This window comes from Ixodes scapularis, unplaced genomic scaffold, assembly GCF_016920785.2.
Source record: "Ixodes scapularis isolate PalLabHiFi unplaced genomic scaffold, ASM1692078v2 PGA_scaffold4__175_contigs__length_147842914, whole genome shotgun sequence".
NCBI lineage: Eukaryota > Metazoa > Arthropoda > Arachnida > Ixodida > Ixodidae > Ixodes > Ixodes scapularis.
The window spans coordinates 125,633,943-125,660,745 of NW_024609879.1; the positions used below are offsets into that span (position 1 = coordinate 125,633,943).

General features: G+C 44.7%; 1 protein-coding gene across 1 annotated transcript in view; it reads left to right on the forward strand.

Annotated features, from left to right (window-relative positions):
- The window catches only part of LOC8029987 (retinal dehydrogenase 1), a 38,980-nt gene that overhangs the window by 827 nt on the left and 11,350 nt on the right, over positions 1-26,803 (forward strand). The window contains exons 2-7 of the mRNA XM_029991761.4: positions 2,620-2,724; positions 5,277-5,417; positions 6,864-6,990; positions 7,305-7,366; positions 16,025-16,267; positions 25,769-25,871. Of these exons, the coding sequence (XP_029847621.2) occupies positions 2,620-2,724; positions 5,277-5,417; positions 6,864-6,990; positions 7,305-7,366; positions 16,025-16,267; positions 25,769-25,871 (781 nt within the window). The remainder of the gene's footprint in view (positions 1-2,619; positions 2,725-5,276; positions 5,418-6,863; positions 6,991-7,304; positions 7,367-16,024; positions 16,268-25,768; positions 25,872-26,803) is intronic.

Here is a 26,803-nt window from a genome sequence, read left to right on the forward strand (position 1 = left end):
GTGGAAAAGGTACAAGGCTAGCGGTTGCGGTAAGGCGCCCGCGGAATTTTTCTGTCTCTTATCAAGCCCTAACGTTGTACCTGCTCCACGAGTAGTAACTTCAGCGCACTACTGCGCACGCGCTCAAACTCTTTCTAAAAATTACTGATTTAGGGGTTTTGGACGACGCTCAGGTAATTACTAATTGGAACCATATGACTATTTTGAGTAATTAAAAGTTAATTAGTTAATTTAACTATTTAGCCGACTTATCGCAAAAATTAGCCACCCACATAGTGTCTCCCTGGGCGTATAACTCACTCGCGCAAATCGCATAAGTGTAGCTTTCATGGCTTTTTTTTTTTAAACAACCTGCAAGAATAAAAAAAAAAACACCCGGTATATATATATTTTTTTTTTCCCAATTATACCTGGATAGTTGCATTCAACGGATCTTCGAGCTTATGGGTGCCAAATTTAGCTGTCATAGGACAATATTAAGGACAAAAATTCTTGCGCGGCGCAAACTGTGAAGACGCCTCAAAAGTGCAAAAAGAGAAAGAAAAAAAACGTGTTCGGAGATTACCGTAGATATGTAAAATGTGTCGAAGCGGGCAAAAAAAAAATTAAGTTAATGTTATTATTTTTATAAAATTGAAGCTACAAAAAATTGCGATGGCGAGGGAACCACTAGGCCTGCTTTTTTCTAAAAAATAACTGTGATGCCCAGCCGACGTCACTATTTAAATAACCTCGCACACGAACATGGTGGTTCACAGTGCAGTCCCCCCCCCCCCCCCCCCCCCCTTTTCCCGAAAAACATTCCTGGCTACACCACTGTTCCACATTGAGTCACTAACTCGAGACAATCTCTCATGTGGAGGAAAAACGTAAATTGCAGTATTGGTCACTTTGAGCATGAACAATCTATTGATTCGGTAATGCTGTACGAGCCGTTCACAAAAGAATAATACTAGGAAAAATTAATCAATCACGATGGAGCTCTTCATTTGCGATAGTTGCAGCCATTCCTCGCAGCGGGAAACCTATAGCGTAACAAGCTTGAATACGCGTGTGTGTCGCAGCGTTTACGTTTTCCACGTTTGTGGACGATTATTTCGACCTATACACGTCCGGATGCAGCGGAGTCCCGTTCTGTGGACATGGCCCGTGATGCGCTCTTCGCGCGTCGCTGTGCCCCCTCTCTAACGTCACGTGACAATCACACGTCCTCCCATTGGCTCCGATGGCTCGTAACACCCGCTGCGCTTAAACGTAAGATGAAACGGAGTATAACAGCCTAACGAAGTGGGATGTATGCTCATGATTGCGTGCGGCAGGCGAAGAGGGCAAACGTTAAATGGCCAGAGTAAAACGCAGCGAAAAATAAAACAAATGTTGCTAAAATGTTTCGCGCAAGTCGGACAATTTTTTCGAAGCGTTAACATTTTCAACGAAAAAGAACTGTTTTGTTTTGTTTTTTCTAGTTTGTACGCGAAATTCTTTTTGCACATTATAATCAGATAGTCGGTGGTGATAAGTTTGAAACAAATAGACACCGCTTTAATCAGTCGGCACCTTGTTTATGTATCTTCTTGTTGCTCCTAAACTCCTACAACACAATTCAATCTCACAAGCGCTTAAACAATGTACGTGCCTCGGACCATAGGTTCTGCCCGAATCAAGTTTCTCGTTATTTATGATCCCCTGACATCTCGAAAACATCGTGTTTTTTTAGTTTTTTTAACCAATTAGTTTTATCGTTAGTTTTCCGGGTGGTACTTCACGTTACATGGTTTTATAACGAAAAACTTGAGACTTGGAACAAATAAAAACAAAACAACTGAAAAGCAGACACACACCGTCTCAACGTTAAGATGGTGTGAGTGCATGCCTATTTTGTTTTTCCCCAGTTTTGAATATTTATTTATAAACTTAGTCCAGTTTGCACGAGTTTCCTTTTTCTTTTTTTCTACTTTCAACGTTACATGAGGTTGTAATTTGAGTATCTTTTATATGATTAGAGCTGACGCATTCCTGCAATTTTTTTTCCATCTTATTCGATATCATTTCTTTCTGTTCACGTGCTCCAGAAATCTCCAAACCATGCATTATGGTCAGTAGGGCACCAGGTGAAGGCTTTCGCGGAAGCGTGCATGGAAATTTGAAACCTCCATGCATGTAACCTTAATAAATTCCAAACAGGAAATGCGAATTTCGGTTACCCAAACGTCAATCAGTTTATGAAACCAGAACCAATTAGTTTCAAGACCACAACCGGTAAAACCAAACATCTCGTTACCTTAAAGGTCACCCTATAGACAAATGGCTCGTTCGGAGAGCAAAGCAGACAACGCACGTTTCTCTAACTATTGCTGTCTTGTAGTCGAGCGGAGCGATTTAAATTCTAATTGAACGTACCTACGTCTTCCAGCGACTCGAAAAGAAAATCTGGAATTGCACGCTCAACTCATCTAGTGGTTACCAAGACGTAAATCGAAGTTTGGTTGGTAGCGGCTCGGGTTACGGCCTCGTTTCGATATACGTGCACAGCAAATTAGCCCCCGTCACAAGAACTTACAAAAACGACACTCGTTTTCATTTCCGCTCGCTGATGACGACGCCGACTTCCGGCAACAGATCTTCATCAACAACCAGTTTGTCAACTCTGCTTCGGGGAAGACGTTCGCGACGTACAATCCTGCGACGGGTGAAAAGATCGCCGACATTCAAGAGGGCGACAAGGTAAGACCAGAGAGTCACCTTTAAAACGGCTTAACTTGTGTGATTGCACTTTTTATTTTGTTTTTTTTTGGTCATCAATTTGAAGTGACTAATGCCAAAAGGTGAGAAACGCCAAAACAGGCGGATCATGTTTAGGATGTCTAAGACACACAGGGCTACGTGGACTCGGCAAGGAAGTGTACATCGCGACACGCTTAAAGTACTAAAAACTAGAGCCGCGGTAACACCGCTGTTGCGATCATTCAAAAGACACTTTGCAAACACTGTCTCTGGCGTGCTTTTTTTTTCTTGCACTACAATTTGTTTACGTCCGTGATAAAAAAAATGTACCGCAAATTGCCCGCAATTGTGTTGCCACTTGAAATGCTCTTGCCTTCGCGCTGCTGGTGCGAAATTTTAGTTTAGTTAAGAGTGATGAGCTAGTGTTAGTCAGAGTTAAAGTCAGTTAGACTAACAGTTAGCATGGGCCTACCAACCGGGGAAGTGGCGAGGGCAAGGGGGGCGCTGGTCCTCCCTCCCCCAGTTCTTAGAGGGGGGGAAGGGGAGCGGCAAGGCCTGTCTTCCCCCCCCCCCCCCCCCCCCCTGAAACAGTCGCCACTGGGCAGGGCAAACACTGGCTGGCGGCGCCCAAGAGACTCCAAGGGCACCACCCCCAGGCCCTGGGGAGGGGAGGGGGTCTGGTTTGCCCCCCCCCCCCCCACTCAAAAACAAGTCGGTACGCCACTGACAGTTAGTCAGTTACAGTTATATAGCTACAGTTAGAATTAACAAGCGCTAATTAGAGTTAGAGTTGGAGTTGGAGTTAAAGCTAGAGTTAGCTTGAGCTAGAGTTAGAGTTAGTTAGGCTAATTAAAGTTAGAGTTAATTAGATTTAGAGTTAGGCTAGTTTAAATTAGAGTTAATTAGAATTTGAATTAGAGTTCATTAGAGTTAGAAAAAGTTCATTAGAGAGAGCTAGCTTGAAACAAGAGTTAGGTCAGTTAAAGTTAGAATTAATTAGAATTAGAATTAGTTAGAGTTAGAGTTAGAGTTAGTTTGAGCTAGAGTTAGAGGTCTTACAAAAAGATCTAAGGACACTACGAGGACGTTCTATAGAGCAGCGTCCTTAGAAAAAAAGCAAAAATACTCCAAAAGCCGGGAGACGTTGTTATGTCGAGTCGGTGTTCTTATTTTAATTACTTAGAAAAAACATAGGGATTCTATAAACGGACCACGACTTAACTGTTGCCTCCCTGAAGTTGTCCTATGGCCGCCCTATCGAATACGTTCTATAGACGTCCTATACTAGTGACGATGTAAGGTCATTCTATACCCTCTGTACAGTAAGACACTTTAGGATGTCCTTTAGATGTCCATATGGCTGGTGTCTCCTTTCAAGGTTAACCTCCTAATGTCCACAGAACTTTGTAGGGTTTCACAGTACCCATAGGGTGGCTATGGGTGCCTACAGAGAACCCGCACAACGTCTACAGGGAGTCCTTGTGGAGTCCACAGAATGACGTCACAGGGTGCCTGCAGAGAACCCGCACAAGGTCTAAAGGGAGTCCCTGTAGAGTCTAGACTGACGTCACATCGCATACTTTTGAGAGAAGATGCTTTTGTAAGAATTTTGAGTGACATGTTAATTTTTTTTAATCTTCTGGGAATAGCGGCGCCTAGCTGTGCAAATCCGGGAGGCACAAAGGAGGATCCTGATAAGAGGGGAGCTCCTTCTTCCCCTTTTCTCTGGAGGTCATCGGAAAGGACGTCATGTGCAAGCCACGTATACATTCGGCTTACATAAATAAGCCGCATAGCCATTGCATCAACGATGGCTGCTGCGCTCTCTGCAACACTGGCTTCCACGACGTGCTGGAACGGAGGCTGCGAGGCTCTCAAAAAGTTGCACCGATCCGTACTTTAACTTTTACTGGACAACCGAACTACTGGCGACCGCAGCGCCGCCATTTTTCCCGCAGCGGTCACTCGAGGAACTGCACGGCCGCTTGTATTGGTTCGGGAGTATCGCATTCAATAGCGTGCGCTGTAACTTCTATTCTGGCTTTAATTGGCCATTTTGGCGCCGAAACATATACGGTAGAAGGGGTTCCAAGGATGCCAACCCCCGTCTTCGAGGAGGACGCGCCACGAATTACCCGCGAAGTTAGGACGCACCCATGTCGGGACGCGCTACCTAAAGTCATCGGTGAGACATAACTGTATAAAAACAATGTTAATTGTGCCGTAAAACCCTATAAGCTAAACCTTTATGCAAACATCACGCTCCTGTCATTCTGTACTAATCTCCAATAAAATTTTCTAGAAAAAGAGCTTTCTTGCTTTACGCAAAAACATACTTTGTAAAAGCTTTTTTTTATGAGTGTAGGGTCTACAAAGAAGATTTTAGGCCATGTGAAGTCGCGCACGACTTCACGTCAGGTGACGTCAGTTCTCCCGCTAAATTTAGCGGGAAAATGAGCGTACGGACGGACGGACGGACAACATTTTTGGATTGGGGGTCTCGTTGAAAGCGGTCCATGCTTTTATACATGTCCTCATTCATGCCTTCTCAGGAGGATGTCGAGAAGGCCGTGAAGGCGGCCAAGGCAGCGTTCGCCCGTGGCTCCGAGTGGCGATCAATGGATGCATCCAAGAGAGGAACGTTGCTCTTCAAGCTGGCCGACCTCATCGAGGAACAGAAACACTATTTGGCGGTAAGCAGTAGAGTTCTTCCTCTTTTTGTCCAATGCCGTCGCATTGGTTATCCCCAAAACAAAGGTTTCGTACTATCGTTAAACTTGGCGTACAAAACGACTTCTCAATGCTATTTCTACGGCTTTAAAAAAGAAAAAGTAGCAGTCAACGATACGAACTAATGGACCAGGCAAGCAGCGCCAAAAGCGCAAGTTACTTTTTTTTATGTTTATGAATGGTTCAGCGATGAGAGAACACGTGAAGAAACATGACGAACTCCATGATTGTGCCCCCTTGAAGCTGTTTGATGGCTTCCATCAGCTCGTAGCGTTGACTGCGCGTCTGGACGTAAAGGGAGACTTCAGCGAAATTTGAAATATAGCGGTCGTGTTCAGAAATAGGCTGAACATGATCCACAATATCCGTAAATGACAATCGCACGTTTGTATTTTGAGCCTGGTGGCTCCATTTTTTCTTATAAACGGCCCACTCTGGCAAGCGCTCGGAGAGCAGCCAGCGGAGAGCACGTCACATCCGCCGCAATCGTGACGTAGATTGTCTCGGGACCTCGCGTCCGGACGCGGCGGACGCTGCGAGCTATCCTAGCCAATCCCCTCTCCAAGGTCACGTGACGCTGACACGGCCTTGGATAGGCCCCGATGGCTCGTACCATCCGCTGAAAGCAGCCAAAAACACAGGCGATCGGGCCACCGCAAGTAACCCCAAAGCTCTCTTTGTACGGATTTTGAGTGTTAACCTTCTATAATCTTGTAGAGGGACAATACCAACTTGTGAGACACACAAAAGAGATTCTCGGGGAGAGGGGAGTTTTCCTTTAGCTCGTCTCTCGTTGTAGCCAGAGGCGATACAGTTATCGTCACTATATACCTCCCTTGAGCACGAATAGACTAAGAAATAAGCGCCGAAATTTCATTGTAGCATCCCTTTAAGCTGCTACCCAAGATTTTCCCTTACCTATATTCTGGCCTCAAATACTTTTCCTCACTAAATTTGGTGGTAATTGAAGTCACGTGACCTAAGCACCAATTCAGTTTCCCCGCTAAATTTAGCAGAAAATTCATATCACGTGGTCTATGCACCAATTCAGTTTTCCGCTCAATTTAGCGGAAAATTGGCGTCACGTGACCTCTGCACAACTTCAGTTTTCCCGCTAAATTTAGCGGAAAATTTGTCGCGTGGTCTATTCACTAATTCAGTTCCCCGCTAAATTTAGCGAAAAAAATGATGACACGGGGCCTGCAGACAAATTGAGGCTCCATGCTAAATATAGTGGAATATTTACGTCATGTGACCCATGCACGAATTCAGGTTCTCCGCTGAATTGAGCGGGGAACCCAACACCTGCCCTTGTGTGTGCAACGATAAATGCTGTCGCATTCATAGGCATCCAATTCGCCCCCGTGGGTTCTACAAATTTGCCTCCACCATCCCTTTTTGTCCTTCAGAGCCTGGAGACAATAGACGGCGGTAAAACCTTCGCGACCTCTCAAGAAGACGTCGCGTTCGCCGTCCGTGTTCTTCGCTACTGCGCCGGCTACTCGGACAAGATACACGGAAAGACCATTCCGATCGGTCAGTATAAGAAAAAATCTGCGAGCCACGGCGGACGTTAGAGATTTCACAAACGTACTAATTAGCGAAATAATTATCTAAAATCTACTCATTTATTTTGTAATTAGTTAAAATGAACATATGGTTCCGATTAGACACGTCTTGAGCGTCATGTGGTGAGAAAACGATAATGATAAGGTGCCATTATTGTGTTCGACGCCGTGCAACTAGAGGAGTTTAGCCTCCATAAAAGATAAGAAATGCTATCGCATCTCTTCGTGGTGTGCGTCGAAGGTCCGAAAGATCATAACCCCTTTTTATTGCTCTCTTTCTAGACGGCAACTGTTTCGCGTACACTCGACGTGAGCCCATCGGCGTCGTGGGACAAATCATACCCGTAAGTATATATCCTCACTGTGCTCAAGGCTATGCTCTGTTTCGCCGTAAAGCCGCCGTTACGGTTGAAATACATCATACAAAAGATAGACTGCCGGTCCTGATTGAAGAGACTGTTTTCCTCGTATACCGATCGGTTGTGTCACATATTGGTCGTACAAAAACTGACGGCATGCTCGAAGCGCGCACATAGACGTGAAGAAAACATACTTCGAGTCAGTCTTGTTCACGTTGCTCGAAAAAAAAAAATAATAGTTACACTTAGAATTTCTCTTGATTTAAAAAGTATTCAATGATATTATTTTATTAGTTCAGAAAAAAAAAGTACTCAAGCGTTAGTTGAAAAAGTAAGCGTTGTTTTTTCGATTACTTCCTATTTTTTAAAAGGACAGATTTTTTTTTTTAAACTGGCAGCTTGAAAACGAGTACTTCGTTACTGACTATTACTGGATTAGAATCACGTGATTATAAACTGCTTATCTTCTAAATCGACCATGTCCTCCTGCAGGAAACCTGGTTAAAAGATTCCTCGCGGAATGAATCCCGTAGAAACAAAAAGGAGGAAAGAGAAACGTTGTACCGGTTGCATGCAATATCAGTACTTGCAGAAGTAATCAGGTTACTCTCGTGATTACTTCCTAATAAAGGTAATGAATTGATTACAAAAATTACCTCAAAAAGTTACTGATGACGAGCAATTTGATTACCTGTATGGGTACAGTTCACGGTCTTCTTCGAACAACGCCCGATGCGTGTCAGCACATAATATCTGCGGATAATGTCTGCGGATAATGTCCGCGCAGAAAAACCGGGTCTTTTGTATCACGCATGGGCGACGTGTTTCGGCAACGTAACAGAACAAAACGGCCCAATGTGTACGGTCGGTAGAAAGACAAGGGTAGCCAGCCATTCCGTCTTCACCAACTATCCTTCCAATCACAACCCGGCATCATGGAGCCGCCAAGGTATATGTACATGGGTAGCGAAGCTTCCATAGAAGCCCACATGTCGAAAAAATGGCGGCCCATGGAGCTGCTTTAGCGCCATCTATGAGTCGTGGGGACACTTCCGGCGGAACAAAAAATCAACAGGAAATGACGACACTTCCGGAAAAAACCGTGACGTCATGCGTGCGTGCGGTTTGGCGCGAAAATTAAACAAAACTAATTCCAGAGATCACAGGTAAATGAACGACATATACACTAAAAGTCTCAAACATAGCTCCGTGTTTGAGCTTTGTTTGATACTTTTTAGTGTATATGTCGTTCTTTTTACCTGCAGTCTCGGGTTTTTCCTGGGGTGTTTACACCTTGTGTTTACTCTATACTGGAATACTGGATCGTTTACACCCTTATTTGCCCTTGCTCTTATATTTTGTTCGAAATGTTTTTTTTCTGCAGCCGACTTTGTTAGCCGACCTGCTATGAGAGTAGTTTCATTTCATCACAACCATCGTGTCTTTGCACTGTGGTCAAACTCCAGCCGCAGTGTTTTGCTTTTTGTTCCTTCAGGATCCCTGGGAAATATGTGAGAAACCTGAAAGCAAATTATGTAATGTCACAAAAAAGAGTGAATCAAATTGCTGGAGTGTGTTGTTGGGCGTATGAAATACACAACAGTAACTCTAATGCAAGTCCAACGTCGCTTTAACAGTCGCGTTTTATTTGTTTTATTCACTTACAATAATTCACTCAGATTACTCACTAGAATTATACAATCGGTATCAACTATTTTCAAAAGGTCATGGTCGAAGAAAATTAGTAGATCGGTACATGAGGCACACTGTTATAACATAAGACATTGTACAATCGGCTGGACGTTGTGAGGACGGTGACAGTTGATAGGCAGCCACTAATAACTCGGAGGTTCCACAGTGTTCCGACGACAACTGAGGCCACCACTGTAATACACAGAAAAGCTACACTTTTCTACACATTCCTTGGGCAAGGTACCATAATGCTGAAAATATCTTAACTTGCATCTGCTGGTGCTGCTACACGGCAACGCAGCGATTGTTTGGTGGAGGTCAAGGAAGCCAAGTGGAGTAAACCCTCTTGGAGCCCTGTAGTATGCTGCACTTCATAAGCCAGTTTTGCTTCACAGATTTAAACTCTATATATGTGAATAAGTTAGAGGACCACATTACTCCTCAACAAACCGAAGAAAATGAAAGGCTCGAATAGAACATGCCTGCACTGCTTTAAAAAGTACTCTGGGTGGTCTCACATACGTAGTCTGCGCACTTGCTGCCTAGCTTTACACATTGCTACTGTATCAAATAGTCGGCATTTTTTTTCCGCGCGAACCAGTGCAGAATAACTCTGGCAATCAGAGAAAACAAATTATCATAAACACTTTCGTCACATACAGTCAGAGACTTTGAAAGCTTCTGGTTAAAAAGACACAAAGAGTCCGTTCTACGTTCTCCTTTGAAATTAGGTTGTTGATACATGTCTCGAAGACTTCCTCACAAGCTTCAACAAATAATATGAAAGAAGCAGAAGGAACTGAGAGGATTCCAAAGTGGGAGTCGGCAGTTCCTTTCGCACTCAAATACAAGAGCACTTGATTTCCCTCAGAAAAACACGCATTTTCTGTCCTCAACTCATATTTCTGGGATGTTCCTACACAGGAATGAACCTTGAGGAATTTCGATGCCAGCCACCCAGCAAAATAAACCATGTTGTTCTCTCCTATTGCCAAAGGGTAGTTTGAAGGCGAATCGTCTGCTGTGGCAAGAAAAACTGTGCTTCCTAAGGCAAGACGAGGAGAAGGTGCCAAAAGGCCTGCTGGGAACGTAGCAAGGAGAGACATGTCATCAGCACAGTTTGATTTTTTCGACAGCTTGAATAGGTTGCTAATCAAAGGTGCCTGAACGCAGCCTGAAATTGACGGAAAGTGGAGTTCGTGTTTGCACCCGATTTTGAATGTACAACAGCAAAAGTGTTTTCAAGGGTGTCCTGGTTCAGATAGCGGTTTAAAAGGTGGGAAAAGCCGCAATTAACCGCGAGGTGATTGCTGAGCAGCAGTAGAGACCTAACTGTTAAGCAGAAGCCACGAATGCAGTGTGGCTGCCTTCCACATCCGAGTACTTGCAGGCTTTTAGAAACCAGAATGCACTCTTTCAGAAACTCCTCATGGATAGAGCCGTTACAGATTGCAGAGGCATATGGCGTCTTTGCAGATTTCTGCGAGCTATTTACGCTGTCAAAGAGACGGTCAATTCTTTCAACGAATCTCGCTGTGTGAACAGCTCTGGCTGGCAATTGCTAAGAAGTAACAAGGGCGTACATTGCAGCTGCGCAGTGATTGCTAAACACTTGAGCTGCTAGTTTCACCGACATCTTTGACGAGAAGGTCAAATTAAAATGCTTTTCCTTCAGCTTTAGCATAGAACCGATCTCAAGTCTACGGTCCTTTTCATAAGCTTCCTTGATGTAGGAACTTTTCACTATGTAATCACCAACTTTTTAGTCGTATTTAAATAACATGTTTCTTAGTCACTTCAAAAGGTGCGGAGCATTGGAAAGGAAAAAAAAGTGGCTTGCCATTGATCTCTACGTAAGGCTTTTCGGCAGTTACGGTGCTTGAAAAAGGGACACGTTCTGGCACCGTTCATCGCATACAACAGCTACCGGCTTCAGGCCAGCGTCCACAAGGGCGCTGTAGCACTGGAAAAATAGATCTTTTAGTACATCTGAAGGTGTGCCTTTGTGAGCAAAAAATAGCCAAGCGGCTGCTTCCACGGTGTTCCGACTCCTTTCGCCATGAACATGAGAGCCTTAACTGCCAGTTTTTTGCCTTGGTGTCCACTATGTTCTTTAAGTCTTTCAAACCTGTCAGACGAGGGGTTGTATGAAAGCTCTTTTTTGATGTGCATTTCATCAAAGACTATGCTGCAGGCCCAATCGGCTCGAGGAAAAGCAGCTGCCCGCCTCTTTATCAGCTCGAAAATGCCAGGGTAAAATCCAATCTTTAGTGGCACACGCTGAAGCCATAGCTGCAGTGACCTTACTGATGGCAGCCTGAGCAGTCGCCTGCAACACTTATAGCCTTTGGGGCTAGAAAGTAGAGGCCTAAAGCCAAGGCTTTGTTGTGGCTGCACCATCTCTGGCCAAACCGGCTCACATTGCTCATTCTAAGCTGGGCTTCAACGAGTGCGGCGACACGAGGAGACACATGAACGCGGACACTCTCAACGACTTCGGCAACAGTCCTCATCTGACGTTGTCGTTGCAGCCTTCTTTGCAGCCTTCTTTGCAGCCTTCTTTGCAGCCTCTTGTTACGCTCTTGAAGCTGTCGCACCTTGGCTCTCAGGCGTTCACCTTCTTGTTGCCGATGCTGCAGCTTTTGCAGGGTGCTGCGATTTGGCAAATGACCCAGATTAGGTCCCCAAGAAAAACTTGCATTCGCCATCAATTTATTAAATGTGTAATCTATTCACGCTCAAGAACATTCCTCAATGATCTGAAGTGTCTTTAAACAAGAACTGTAAGTTTGACAAACTACACATGCAATTCAAGTTTAGGAAAGCAACAGTACATCTTTATGTTCGACTAGGCGCTTCATGTTGGCCAGAGACCTGATAGTCCAAAAAGACAAGGGCGCACACAGAAACATGCAAGTCAGAATAGGCATCCAAACTGTGAAATGCATTTTCTTAAAGCTTGACCATACCTTACTTATGCCCATGGCATTGTAACAGTGAAGCGCTCGCACAACAACAGGCAACTAAAGTTTGGCAGATAGGACAAGGGACCATGACAGGCTCAGCATCCCACACCTATGATCACGGCAGCTTTTCTATAACTTTAAGAAACACTGTCTTACGTGAGGTTTTGCGGGAAGACTTGTGATTCAGTGAAACCGGTTCAGTTGTTTTGATTTGACGGTGTTAACACCTGCGTGTGGAACATTTTTTTTTGTCTTTTTTTGTGCTTGACAATGACAATACCGTGGAACAAAAATGTGGTGAACTTTGAACAAACTTCGATTTGTAGCTGCCAGCTAGTCGGTCTGGTGTTATGTGGCCCCTTGCGTCATCTGCTCTCAAGATAAAGTTTAGTATCCCCTTGTGTTTTTCGAGCCTTGGCTTTTTTATTTTTGCGGCCTGATCTTTTATAACTTCACACAAAAAACCTGCAAAAGAAAAAAGTTTGCATCATAGAAAGCACTCACATTTGTGAGAAGGCCCAGCAGCACAGCCAGAGAGAGAGTCTCTAGGCGACGGTGTAGAAACCACAATCTCCATGTCAACCACGTCCCCGCTGGACTCTTCAGCAGGAACAGCATCTTGACGTAGAGCGCAGCTGTCATCAACCGCAAAAAAAAGAAAGAAAGAAAGAAAGAAAAGCTTTTGTAAAAACTGCAAGTAAGAAAGCATGTTCAACAGAGTGGAAAGTTGGACGAGTTGGTCGTTCATTTAAGCTGGCAGAAACAGTGCCTCTCTGTGTACTTTTACTGCGCCTGTCTGTATACTCCTTGTTTCCTGTTTTACGTCAAGTTGTGCTGTTTCTACCACTTGAGAAAGCAAGCTCACAAAGAAAGGGGAATAAAAAGATAGAACAAGCAATATTCGGCCACCACTTATTATTGGCCCCTAGTCGACTGTTCTCTAGTAAGGTGCACGAGTATGTGTGGTCCAATGAAGCCACAGAAATCCGCTCTGCAAATTTAATGTGAACTTAGCAAAGGAGAAGAGGAAGTCCTCCCTTATTCCCCTATTCGAATCCATAAAAATTATATTCACCTTCCTTTATGACAGGTTCAATTCAGAAGACTGGTCAAGAGGGTGACTACAGGAACTCCACCAGTCTGAGTGGCCGGAGTATGTGCAGCTCGATGAGGCTGGCGAAATCCTCTTTGCAAATTTAGCGTGAAGTTGGCCATAGAATAGTAGTTGAGTTCCTTCCTATGTGTCTATTCTAACACACGACAAAGGAAATCACCTTGTTCCCACGAAAGTTTCATTTCGGAAGACTGGTCTTCAGGGTGACTACAGAAGCTCCGTGAGTCTGAACTGCCGAAGCATGTGTAGCTCAATGAGGGTGTCAAACTCACCTCTACAAATTTATGGTGAATTCGCCTATTTTAACACAAAATTTAAATCACTTTCTTTTATGGGCAGCTTTATTATGGAAGACTGGGTGTCGGCAAGGCAAAATATGCTCTGTGACGTTGATTATGTCACCTCAAGTAAAACATGTCATTATAAACGGGGCTGAAATGAACTTCTAGCAGTACCTCTGTCCTTGTTCAACCAGCTTTTCCCAGCTAATCTCACCTAGTTCTTTTGCAAAATGCTCAAGTCATGAAGACCATGAGTTAATGCAGTGGTGCTGGCAGTTGCTGCCACTTTATGTTAGTTTCAGTGAAAAAGCTCACCATGCAAAACTGCTGAACCTGGAGAACTTTTGCTGGAAATGTCGCCATGTGTCGTCCCTGCAAATAATATAAAAATGTTATGAGCCCACAAAAGCAATATTTCAACCCCATGTGGTAACCATTTTTATAAGAGCGGGTTAGCCATGCTTAGTCACAAAGTGCACGGAAGGTTTATTGGTCTGTTTACTTTTTGTGGGAAGCACACTTAGCAACGCATTGTGACGGAGGTGTCCAGGGCGCATGAGAGCTGACTCCTCGATATGTAAGGAGAAAACTACCCTGTCTCGTAGCTGCCATGGAGTCTTCCCCTGTAGACTTCAGTTGTTGCAGAACCGAACCCAGGCTTCGCGCCTGCAGATAAGGCATGGTGCTATGAGGGTGCCATGAATACTTACGAAAAGAAAATGTAGCCAAAATGTCCACAAACCAAAGCAAATCAGTGCAAGGACCTTAACAAATGCATGACATCACTGCTCTGTGTACATCATGAAGAGTAAAAACACGAGTCTTACGCACAGATGCGCTATTATATATCTGTGTTGTACCACTGATAACCACGCCGATGATCACGACACTAGGCTCCTCAGAGCCAGGCCGGTACAGGTAAATTTTAATATCGTGGGCACTTCTATAATAACGGTACACAACGCTGCGAAGTCAGTGATTTCGAACTTAAAACATTCATAGTATAACATATTACGCCTTCTTGTGCACATCCAGACAACCCTAATAGTTTTAGGTAAAACTAACAAGAGTTAAGAGGAGACCGAACAAGGGGCATACATCACACAGCAGGCATGTCACTGACAGTAGCGAAGTCTCACCTTCGAGCGTCGAGGGGAAACCGGTGCAGCGAGATGCCAGCCGTGCGGGTGTTGCTTTCACACATTTCCACGGAGCACCGTTTCTTTGCGTATCGCGCTGTGCTCATCATCGCAAAAGACGTTGAGCCCATTGGGCGCAGTAGCGTCCAAGATCCAAGCGCACGACAGCCGAGTTCCCGCGCAGGTAACTGGGCTAATCACGCCCGAGCAAACAACAAAACTCCCGAAACGGTGTTAACTGCCGCTAAAACAATTAAACGCGAAGAGCACGTGGAGGCCCAAGCACAAGCAAGCAGACGGACGTCAGCAGACTGCCTTTCCGCGCGCCACGAGGTCTACAAAAAAACTGCAAATATCGCTATTGCTAGTCGGCCTTTTTGCTAGTGGCGTACAGAGGACGCTAATAAGAAGTATGCATAATATTAGCAAAACAAAAACAGTTTTGAATTTTGTTGCACTTTAAATATGATTGATATTATCTAATAATTTAATTTAGCTTGTTTAAAAATACCAATGATTATACTTCTAGTCACAAACTAATTAATTTTAATAATGTTTGTCCCCACCTCTCCTAGTCACGCTTCAATCGCATCCTTCACGTGACCCTCCAGGTCGATGCCGCTGGCGATTTGTTTTGAACCGCTTTTTGGCCGAAGCTTCGCTACCCATGTACATATACCTTGGAGCCGCTATATGGCCGTTGCGTGAGAAGCCAGACGAACTTGCCGTATATACTGACGCCATCAGCGTACCACGGTGCAATCCACTTGTAACGGTGTACCACACATAAAGATGTACTGCTCATAACGATCGGTTTCCAGAGTTTCCAGACTGGAAACGCTCAGTTTCGAGTCCAGGTGCAACGATATATTCGGTTATAACGATAGAAGTTTCGGGTTTCTTTCATGGTTCTTACAAATGGATTGCACTGTAGCTGTTTGATCACGAAGAAAAACAATGGAGCAACTCCAAGGCCTCCTAAATTACTTTTTTTTTTTTTTTTGGTTAGGCACGTTACAAATGAGCGCACGCCGGCAACTAGATACACGCGGCGGCGGAGCTTTCTTTCGTGCCTCCACGCACGTTACTTTGGTTTACGTTGCGGACAGAGGAGGAGGGTGCTCAAGTCTCAAGTCCACCAGTGTCTCATGCGTATACACGGATGCCACCTCGGAGATAATGGCGACTCGGAGATTTGCTTTCTTACTCTCCTACGTCGCGCTTCAACAGGGAGTTTTAGTAGACAGTTTCCGCAGCCCGCTAACCACCCGCATTTCGCTCTGTAATCTGCCACAAGACCTTACTATGGAGACAAGCCTGGCGCCGCGCATGCGCCGCTGCGGTCGCCAGGGTACCCGTAAAGAAAACGCCACAGCTGCGCATGCCCAAACAATCGCGCAACTTGAGTACAGTGTCTCATCGCCCCATGAATCTTTTATTGCTGCATACAGTGGAACGGTCCCATCCTGATGCTGGCCATGAAACTGGGTTCTGCGCTTTGCACCGGCAACGTAGTGGTCTTGAAGCCGGCCGAGCAGACACCCCTGACAGCGCTGGCGGTCGCGAGCCTCGTGCCCAGGGCCGGGTTTCCAGCCGGGGTCGTGAACATCATTCCGGGCTTCGGACACACGGCGGGAGCCGCCATATCGGGCCACCACGAAATCGACAAGATCGCCTTCACGGGATCCACCCAGGTCTGAAAACAAAACAAAAAAAAAAAGAAAAGCATTTCCTTGGTGTTCGTACAGTTTGTAATTCGGTATGTCTACGTTCCTGCAAAGCACTTAGAGGAGCCAATTGCTGCTGGCTACGGAGGCAGCTCAGCCAATGACAAGGCTAAAATATTGTTTACAACTAAAAAGAAGTTAGTCCGCATCGGTGACACTGAGCATCGAGTATAAGCATGTGAAACGCAGATTTGTACTGTACTCATAACAAGTAATCAAATTACTTGTTCCAATACTTTTTGGAGTAAGTTTCATAATCGTTTGAATTCATCTATTAGGAAGTAATCGCAAGAAGAATCCTGTTACTTTAGGAAGTATTAAACATTACTCGTAACTGCTAAATTCTTCCCTCCTCCTTCCTATAGTGGTGCCCTTTGTAAGAGTTTCTTAGAAAAGAGTCCTCGAACCAAGTCTTTTACAGGAGGATGGTTTACCAAAAATGGAGGATCTAAAAGATGAGTAGTTTCATAGCCTCCTCTATACTCAAAAGCCTGAAAGTTCGATGACGGAGCCATAGAGTGCCCGGTCGCAGATTGGCACCGCGAGGATCAGCTTGCAGAGAGCATTTCTGGTATTCAGCGCACAGCTTTTGCAGCGGCAAGGACCCGAAACATGGCTTTTAAACCCGACGAGAAACGAAGCGGTAGCGCGAGGAACGCGAGGAGCACGAGCGGACATTCTATCGATCGGGAGAAGTGTGTTTCGGCGTCTCGCCGCAGCGGGGCGCCCCTTACACGCCTCACCTCTCATCCGTTGGCTGCCGTTCTACCTTTTCACTTTCGGCGGCCGCGTCACGTGGCGATCTGCCGGGCTTAGTCAGTATAGGGGAGGCTAGAGCCACTAAATAAGCTGCGCTTAGAGTATCGGCACTCCGTTCCCCGACATTGTTGTGGGCGCCGCCATTTTGGCTCGTATGCAGAACAGACGCAACTGCCGATCGTCATGATTCAAATGTGCGACTTCCTCAGCACTAGATTCGGTGTTAAGAAGGTCATGTAATATTGCTTTGCTCTGTCGCGAACGGTTTAAACATTTGTCGAGGGCGAAAAAGCATTTCCTGTGATTTCAGATAAAGCTTCAGATAACTGGCAACCATGATTTTAAGACACAATATGGCCAAGTGTCGTTACTCTGAAGCGTAGCTTATTTAGTGGCACTAGGGGAGGCTATTGTGATTTGTATAGTTCGGTCATTCTAATCCAATAACGGACAGCACGAAAGACGCCGTTTTTTTTTCAAACCGGCATGAAAATTTGTCGTTTTCGAACATCTGAACTAATTGCAAGAGTGACGGTTACTTTCTTTTCAAGTAACTATGAATTACTTTTCCTCTCGTATTATCGAGTAATCTAATTGGATACATTTGCAACCGAGAGAAATCTTAATTTTAAGCGAATACGTTTTTTCCAGTAAAGTATACAAGACTGGTGAAACGACATTATCAATGTCACAACCCAAACTAACTTACTTTATTTGGAAAAGGAGTGTGTGGGGGGAGGGGGGGGGGGAGGGGGGTTTATAGATACGTTCAGCTTCATATCATTCCCCGTGTTCCCTCCGTACACTGCAGCGATATTGGCTACCTCATGCGCTATAGTGGCTAGTCGCGCTCACCCTGCGAACACATTATACAAAAGACAGTCTGGAGGCACTGCCTGAAGCGTTCTTTTTCCTCGTACGAGGGTTTTCCGTAACGTTGGCCATTCAAGAACTGTCTGCAGACAAATTCGAAGCATACATTTATGTATGAAGCGAATGTGCTTCGAACGCATGCGTGGGGCGTTCCCGGAGATAACTAAGTCATGGTGTCCGCGGAGAAATATTCGTGTCCTTTGTACGATGTGTGGGCGGTCCCACTGCAGCTTTACATCTGCAATCTTCTAGCGATTTAAACGTAAACATTTTCGACAGAGGTCTGCTTTTAGTTAGTTATGCCCGATCCCCCAAAGGTAATCCTGGTGATATCCCCACCACCTCGTGATAGTTATGAAATCGCAGAGGGCAAGCAAAATTAGCGAAGGAAAGCAATCCTACTTTTGGTTCTTAATTTCTTAGCCTAGGCGGCGCAAGCTACCGACCAATAGAGGCGGTAGCTAATCTCCTCTTCTAGCCCTAAAAGCAAAGCCGTGAGAGGAAAGAGTAATGAGAGTATCCAGCAGCGAGAAAGAAGAAAAGTGGACCACTCCTTTCTTACGTTTGCTTTTTGAGGCTCATTTGCTGCTTTTGGGAACAACACTCGAATCCCTTCGATGGACGTTTGCGTGTACGGCCTCTGGGCGACGCCATCTTGCTGCTGGTGTGGGTAGATTGTCTGATAGTGAAGCATGGATGGATGAATGGATGCTAACGGCTGTACCCTTTATAATGGGCGGTAGCTTGCGCCACCTAGGCTAAAACATTAAGAACCAAAAGTAGGATTGCTTTCCGTCGCCAATTTTGCTTGCCCTCTGCAATTTCGTAACAATCACCAGGTGGTGGGGGGATATCACCAGGATTACCTTTGGGGGATCGGGCATAAAGAATTAAAAGCATCACGCCCCTATCTTCCCCCTGGCGAAAAAGTCGCGAATTTTCCTCTGGTCAAACCGGGTCCACTGGGAGAAAGAGTGGAAGTCTTTTGGGCCGGAGCCACGCGGGAGGGAGTCCAAAGTTTCCTCTGTCCCGCTTGTCCCCAGCTGTGTGAGTTAGTTGTACGCCATTCAATTCTCCCTGGGTAATTTCCACCGGCCTTCCAATCTCCTCTTTGTTATTTAAATGCACAATTATCATCCATTCCTCCATTCTTGTCTGCAAATCCTACACTCTAAAACCGGTCTCTCATAAAAAACGCTGTCCCTCTGATTTTAGAGGGGACAACAATGCTTTCAGGGGGACAGCTCTTTTTAAGAGGGAAATTTAAAAATAAAATAGCAACATCTAGAGGGACACAAACATATTAAGAGAGACCAAGGAAACCGTTTCGTTAGTCCCTCTGAACAGGAAAGACAGACAAAAAGATTCACGGGTGTCCCTTCATATTAAGAGGGGACAGGTCCCTCTTAACTGGACCAATGTAGTTTGGTCAGGAGGAGGGGGGCGGGCGCACTAATCCACGGCAAAGAGTTCGGACGGTGCTAAGGCTTCGCGCCAATTCACGGAGAGCTGGAAACGGTCGTTGCCGGAGAGTCGCAAGCGTCATGCTGCTCGTTTGACTTCCTTCGGGTGAGTAATCCTGTCATATTGGCGCTTTTGTTTTAGGTGCAGTGCGGGTGGGAATAACTAGCCATCAATATTTTCACGCTGACTATGAGATGCACGAGCTTTGCATGTAGAGTGAGAGTGTTCAGCTGTAGTCCGCGGACGCGGTCGCTTCCTGGATCTGCTCGTTCAGCTAAGGACAAAGCGCCGCTAATCGTTTGCCCTGCCGTGAGCCGCAGGGCTGTCTTTCGCACAAAACACTTTTAGCAGGTTAGGGTGTCCTAATGTGTACGCGTCTGTCTTAAGCTGGTGATATCAGACCATTTTCTGTCCGACGCTTTTGTCTACTTTTTAATTTCGAACGCGCGATCGTTCTTCTCCCAGCTCGAGCTGCTAACTTTGGCAGTGCTACGCCGGCATTTTATTACCGGCAATTTCCTGGTATTTTATCCGTGAGCGTACACTGTCGGCATCGAGTACTACAAAGGATGGCATCACCCTCCCTAAGGCATAGCCACCATAAAGGCACCCTAGCTGGGGCAGTCAGTGTTTGTAAGCTTGGCTCGCCGATTTCTTTCTCGGTGTGGACTCTAAATGCTTGAGGTTGACCGCCCGAGAGCGTTGATTGACAGAAACAATGTTGGCGATTTTGCGTTTGTTTGCCTTCACAATTCATTACAGCAATTTACACTGCAACGTTATGTTGTAGACATCGTTAGCGTTGCAGTGATTATAAACATTTTTTTCTCAAGTGGGCGGCGAGCAAAAACCCATAATGTGTGTGTATGTTTGTGAAATGGGCAGGGGGATTGGACGAGCACAAAACAAAAAGAAGAAATAAAGGTTTTTTTTTTCTTCGCGTGTTCGCGTTGCGTCGGCGTCGCGGCGTCTGCGGAAAGGCGGGAAGGGTGTAGCGGTGGCCAGGGAGTACATTTTTTTTTTTTTTTGTATTTCTTTGGCGTACTGTTTTGTTCGTTATATTTTGACGGTCGTGCCGGCACAGCTACCGGCTTTTTTTTTTTTTTTTTTTGGCGCCGACCATGTTTTTGTTTTTGGAGATTTTATTTATGATGTTTATTATGCTCTTTGTTTTCTGTAGCTTGCTGAATATTTTTTTTTTCTGTGTCGTACATCCGCGAAAAATATATAAGCAGAAGTTTGCTTTTTTTTCTTTCTTATGCGGGCTAGGTTGACTATGGGCGTTAAATGACTGACCGTTATTAACAATCTTGTTTTCAGAGTGAGGCAATGGCAACGAACGTTGACATCAAGGGAATCAGGCGGGGGTTCCGCTCGGATTGCTCGTGTAAAGAGCTCTACCGGGACCCTGTGCACGGTGGAACGCACCACCCTGAGTGGTGAGCCTACTGCGGACACCCGCACACGGTTCACAACGAACTCGGTAATAATTAACTTTTTGTATTTTGGTATGTAGGTAGGCTCTATTTACGTTCTGTTAACATATGCACTGCTTCTGAAAAAAAAAAAAAAAAAAATGAATGGCTTGCGGCGAAATATTTACAGAAATGTAATTTTTTATTTGATTATGTTGCTTTCTAAAACATGCACTAGATCACTTCTGCAGCTTCGAGCCGCAAATGCAATCCATGCTTTCCAAAGCACATGGGGCTTCTAAAGTTTATCTACTACTAAATGCGTTTTCGTTTTGTCTTGGTAATACAAAAACGATTGATTCTCGTAAATTAATTAAAACTGCAGTCTATTCTCGTACTAAAAATTAATAGTAGCAGAAGTTACGTCATAAGCTAATGTCACTCGCTATTTGATCGTATACAGATTGGGTTCCGAATCTTTGAACTGTTTGCACTTTATTTTCGCATTTGTTTCCTAGCGCCTGCTTGATAACAGGTGAAAGCGCTTCATTACCTTTATTCTAATTCCCACTCTCTGTATCTAAAGGAAAACAATATGGTCTTTCATTCAGCTAAAGGTGGATGCACAACTTCGGTTCCATAACACGATCGTCACCATGCTGGGAAACCTGGAGGAGGTAAAATGGGCCTTCTGCGGAGACAACCCAACAACATTCATGAACATTAAGACCATCCTCCGGTCTCGATTGGCCAGAAGTTCTTTCATCACCTTTGGTATGTGAAAAAGCGAATGCAAAAATAGAAATCTAAATTTGACGCTGACGCAATTTTTTTTTTTTTTTAACAATTGCTGTTTGCAGGACGATTTTACCCCTGACGAAAAAGTTCCAAGACCCAAGACTTTCTTCGGTTCGGAGAAAGGGATCGTTTCTGGGAACTGGTCAGTGAAACTAACCGCTAGCACGACTATGGAGGGGGAACTAGTCATGTGCTTATGGGTGTATTACATAACGGGACTCTCCTACCCTGAGGCATGTGGACAAAACCTTGGACTCCTATAGGGTCTGCTCGTTGAAAATAAAGTGTTTCGATTCAGTTTATGTCGGAGAAGCTCATAAAATTGCTTATGGCCGTTCAAAAACAACAGAAATTCTGAGCTTCTGCTGATGGCAAGTGACGCCGAATAATTAGTTTTTAATGCTATGAAGTAGGTAACTACGCTCTAAAAAAAAGCACAGGAATCTACTTTCTCGAGCCAGCACTTGGAAAGTCAATCACCGTAACTCACGGAAGCAGCTCAGCGAATCACGATGCCGAAACATAAGATAAGACCAAAAAAGCCAGTCCGAGTTGTGACATTAACCAATGCAAAACATCACGCTTGTTGTGCTTAATGTCGCAACTCATTTTTTTGGTATAATCATATGTTTCGGCATCTACATTCGCTGAGCTGCCTCCGAGAGTTATGGTGATTGTCTTTCCAAGTGTTGTGCGGGAAAGTAGACGCACGGGCTTTTTTTTAGAGTGTACTTTTCTTTTTGTGTTATCCGCTAAAAAAAGTTTTTTTTTCCAGCACGATTGTATTGTTATTGTTTATGATAGGCAAAATGAGTCACTCTGCAGCACGAAATTTTTTGTGTGATAGTTTCCAAGAAACGGCGATTTCTGGCGTCGTTCTAAGTCTTTTTTATTCGTAGAAGCTACCAGAACATCGCTATGGAATTATTATTTTGATAAAGACATATCAAAATATTTTCTTGTGTCATGGCAAATAAAACAGTGTTTACTCCTAAAGATTGTTACTGTTTTCTTTAACACATTGATTCCGTTTATCAAACAAGATATACAGATGAAATTTCAATTCTGCTACGCAGCACAGAATAACTTTGGTTAAACAATATCAGCGAAAGTGCGAGAAGTGCAGTGCAGCATGTCAGCTTACACTCAAAACACGAAGGAGCAGAAATTGTACGATACAATAACAGAGGTAACTTAAAGACGGGGTCACGCTGCTTATACATCATACAAAATACATTCTGCAGACATGTTCCAATGCGAGTCACCGCGACATCCGTGCTTTATATGCCACGTGACAAAGTAACCTCTTGATTGGTTACCTCGTGGCGTACGAAGCGCGGATGTCGAGGCGACTCGTTTCGGAACATGTCTGCAGAATGTATTTTGTATGAAGTATAAGCAGCGTGACCCCGACTTAAGGGGGACTATACCCCTGCATTTTAAGCGGGCCACCGTCCCTCCGAATTTAAGGAAGAAAATATCTAAAAACTGTCCCTCTTACTAAGGGACTCTGACCTCAAATTTAAGGGAGACGCCGCCTCGCTTACTTTAAGAGGGGTGGTGTCTCACTTAATTAAGAGGGAGCATCTCCATGTAATATTAAGAGGTCTGTCGCCCCCCTTAAAGTTAAGTGGGAAAAAATCGAAGAAATGTCCCTCTTACTAAGTGGGACCGGGCTTAGAGTGTAGCGCTCCGGCTAAATCCGTCGCCCTTTCCTGGAGGGCTGGAGCTAGCCCTGTGCACCTTGACACCACATGTTCTATTGTCTCGTCTTCCCCTTGGCATACGGCACAGGGTTCTAGCCTCGAATAACAACGAGCTGCCCCGTGAATTATCGTACTGATATTCCTTCCTTATTTCCGGTTTTCGTCCCCTATACATATGTTACAACTGATTTTAGTTGCCTGGCTACGCCCGGTTCGAGCTCATGACGTTAGCATCGCCGAGGCGTATACCCACGTTTCTAGACTGGCGCCCCAACAAAGCGTTCTCCATCCACGGTGGACAGACGAACGAATAATAATATTATTATTATTCAGGGCTTCTCACCCAGGTGAAATACGCTGAGTCATCGGGGTGTGAACGAGCGCTCGGCTCTTGATGTTAGGCAGAAGAAGAAGGCAACTGCGCATGCTCGGAACGCGTTCTACAGCCCAGCGCGCCAAAATTGCAGCACGCAGTAGGCGATTAAAGGAATGATTAGGGTTAGATCGAGAAAATGAAACCCGGTTTTTCGGCTCGCGTAAAAAAGCTACGCATTTCAGAAAGCTGCAACTCCGTGGGAATGTGCACGCTAGCGGTGGTGATATAATGTGAAGGTTCGAGCAAATGACCTTAGCTGGGTCAGAGGGTACAAACGAAAAATAAAATGTCTGCAGGAGCCGACGTCCACCTAAGCATATATTATTCATCAAACCGAAATTTAAGATTGTCGGCGCTTGTAGCACCTTTCTCAGTAAAAAACACTTATATATTATCCTTAACTTAAATTTTAGATTATAAACGCGCGTCGATTACGACAAGAAAAAAAAAAAAAAGCTTGCCAGTAAAACTATATATATATATATATAGATATATATATATATATAAAACTGAGAAGAAAAAAAACCCTTAGTGAAAACAGCAACAACGGACGATTTAATCTTCGACGTTTCGGCCGGACTCCGGCCTTCGTCTTCCTGACGAAGGCCGGACTCCGGCCAAAACGTCGAAGATTAAATCGTCCGTTGTTGCTGTTTTCACTAAGGGTTTTTTTCTTCTCAGTTTTATACCCACGCCTTCGGCCTCCCGCCACCATGCCCGTTCTATATATATATATATATATATATATATATATATATATATATATATATATATATATATATATATATATATATATATATATCAGGGTGTCGAACCGGAACCGAACCGAACCGAAAACCGGAACCGAACCGGTATTTTTTCCGGAACTGAACCCGAACCCGAACCGTTATATTGTTATCGCGATGAACCCGAACCGGAACTGAACCGTAAAAAAAATTACGGTTACCGGCTCATGTGAAAACGGTTCGGCCACGCGCTGTTGACAATGAATGTGCTATTAATGCCATTTGTTTTTTAAGTGCCGTCAACTGACACACACCTCGCTTACATATTTGTCTTCTCCACTCAGTATATAAACGCTGCATCCATGAATCTTGACAAACGCTGCATCCATGAATCTTGACATAGGAACCAGTATTGCGCTGGTCGCGGCTTGCACGGACAGCGAACTCTTCTATTTTAATATTTATCCTATTACGTCCTTCTGGTGCTGCGTTCGGTGAAGTGTTTTTCATATTCCGTATCTTGTTTAATGAAAACTTCTTTAGGGGTCTAATTTGAGTTACCGAAGGCTAGTTCAAATCAAGAAAGCTGTATTTTCTCCCCACTGTTCCTTCAATTGCTTACACGCCGAGGTGGCGGGATAGTTAGCGTGTTCTACTTGTAAGTGGGTTTGTAAGAAGGTCGCGGATTTTACAGCTACTGCGTCGGACCCAATTAGATGAAGTCCGAATGCGTAAACTTTGGTGAGGTAACCTTTGAGTGCACATAAAGAAACCATTCCTGGCAAGCTTTTTTTTTCTTGTCGTAATCGACGCGTTTATAATCTAAAATTTAAGTTTGAAGAAACCTATAGCTTAGGTAAACGTCGGCTCAGATCTTTTGTTCACCTTTTACTATTTAGATAACGCTATGCGCTCAATCTTTAGGACTTTTGTCACCACCGTTATCGTCACGTTCTCGCAGAGATATAGCTTTGTGCAAAAAAAGAATAGTTTATTTATGCCTTCCAAAAAAATAACGGTTTACTTATCTCGACTTTACGTCCCTGACAGCTTAAAAAACGCACGGTGGGGTTCGTTATCTTCAAACTTCTTACTTTGTGATTGGTCCTTCGGCATTCTCATCGTCTCATGCCGCAATCTGATTGGCTCCGGAGTGATAATGAAATGCTTGGAGTTTGCCACGCCCTGCGCTTCTTAAGTTGTCGGTGTTTATAGTGTACAGGCAGCAGAGAGCAGACGAAACATATACGGAGTACGGAAGGAATTTTCTTGCGCAAGTTAATGGTACAAACTCTACACTAAAATTTCTTATTTCTTGCTTTATTTTTTGTTTACTTATTTTTTTATCTTAGATTGGGAAGTTGATGCTCAAGGCCTCGGGCGAATCCAACTGCAAGAATGTGACCCTGGAACTTGGAGGGAAGAGTCCACTGATCATTTTCGCGGATGCCGATCGTGAGTCACTACTATCATATATCCTCCTTTCTACTCACAAACCTGGCAGTTCGACGACGGAGCCATAGAGTGCCCGGTCGCAGATTTGGAGCGCGAGGCTCTGGTATTATAAACGATTTAAGCAGCTGTGCATGGACGCCGCCATAACTGACCTCCAGTTTTCGTTTCCTCTTATTCCGTTTATTTCACTTCATCATTACCATAGCAGGCCAGGTTATTGCCATACTAGATTCAACTGTGTCCTTTTCTAAAGCATCGGCCTTTGTAGAGGATCGTCAACTACCGTTTCAGTTGCTCGGCATCTCGGTAAGACAAGAGAAGGTCAGCAATGGCGGCTGTAATTTGGCGCGTGTGTAAAGCGTCTATAGAGCATGCATCAAAGATCTTTTTCTCTGAAAACTTGGACGACAGCGCACAGCTTTTACAGCAGCGAGGACCCGAAACACACTTGTTCACTCCGGAGAAGTGTGTTTCGGCGTCTCGCCGCAGCGGGGCGCCAGTCACGTGGCTCTCCTCTCGTCCGTTGTCTGCCACTCCACCTTTTCCATTTCGGCGGCCGCTTCTCCTGCCGATCTGCAAGGTTTTGTCAGTATATAGGAGGCTATGCAACTATGTGTCATCCAAAGAAAAAAAGGAACGGAGTTACCCGACAGCATATACTTCTACTCGCACGGTGGAACGTTGCCGGGACGGCAGTGCTTTAATTCGCCTCAGTGATGACATGCCAGCTGCGTTAGCGTGGATGGCCATTGTTTTGGGCAGAGCGTCGCCAGTGCCGTTGGCGACGAGAAATCGGCGGCCAAGTGCGTTAATTATAAGCAACGGAACTCGGAGTACACGGAGCGGAAACTCGTGCAGCAGAACCCATGCAATCATTGGGTTCAGTCCTCAACCCCGCCCGTGTCGATCTGGATGAGCATTGTAAAACACGC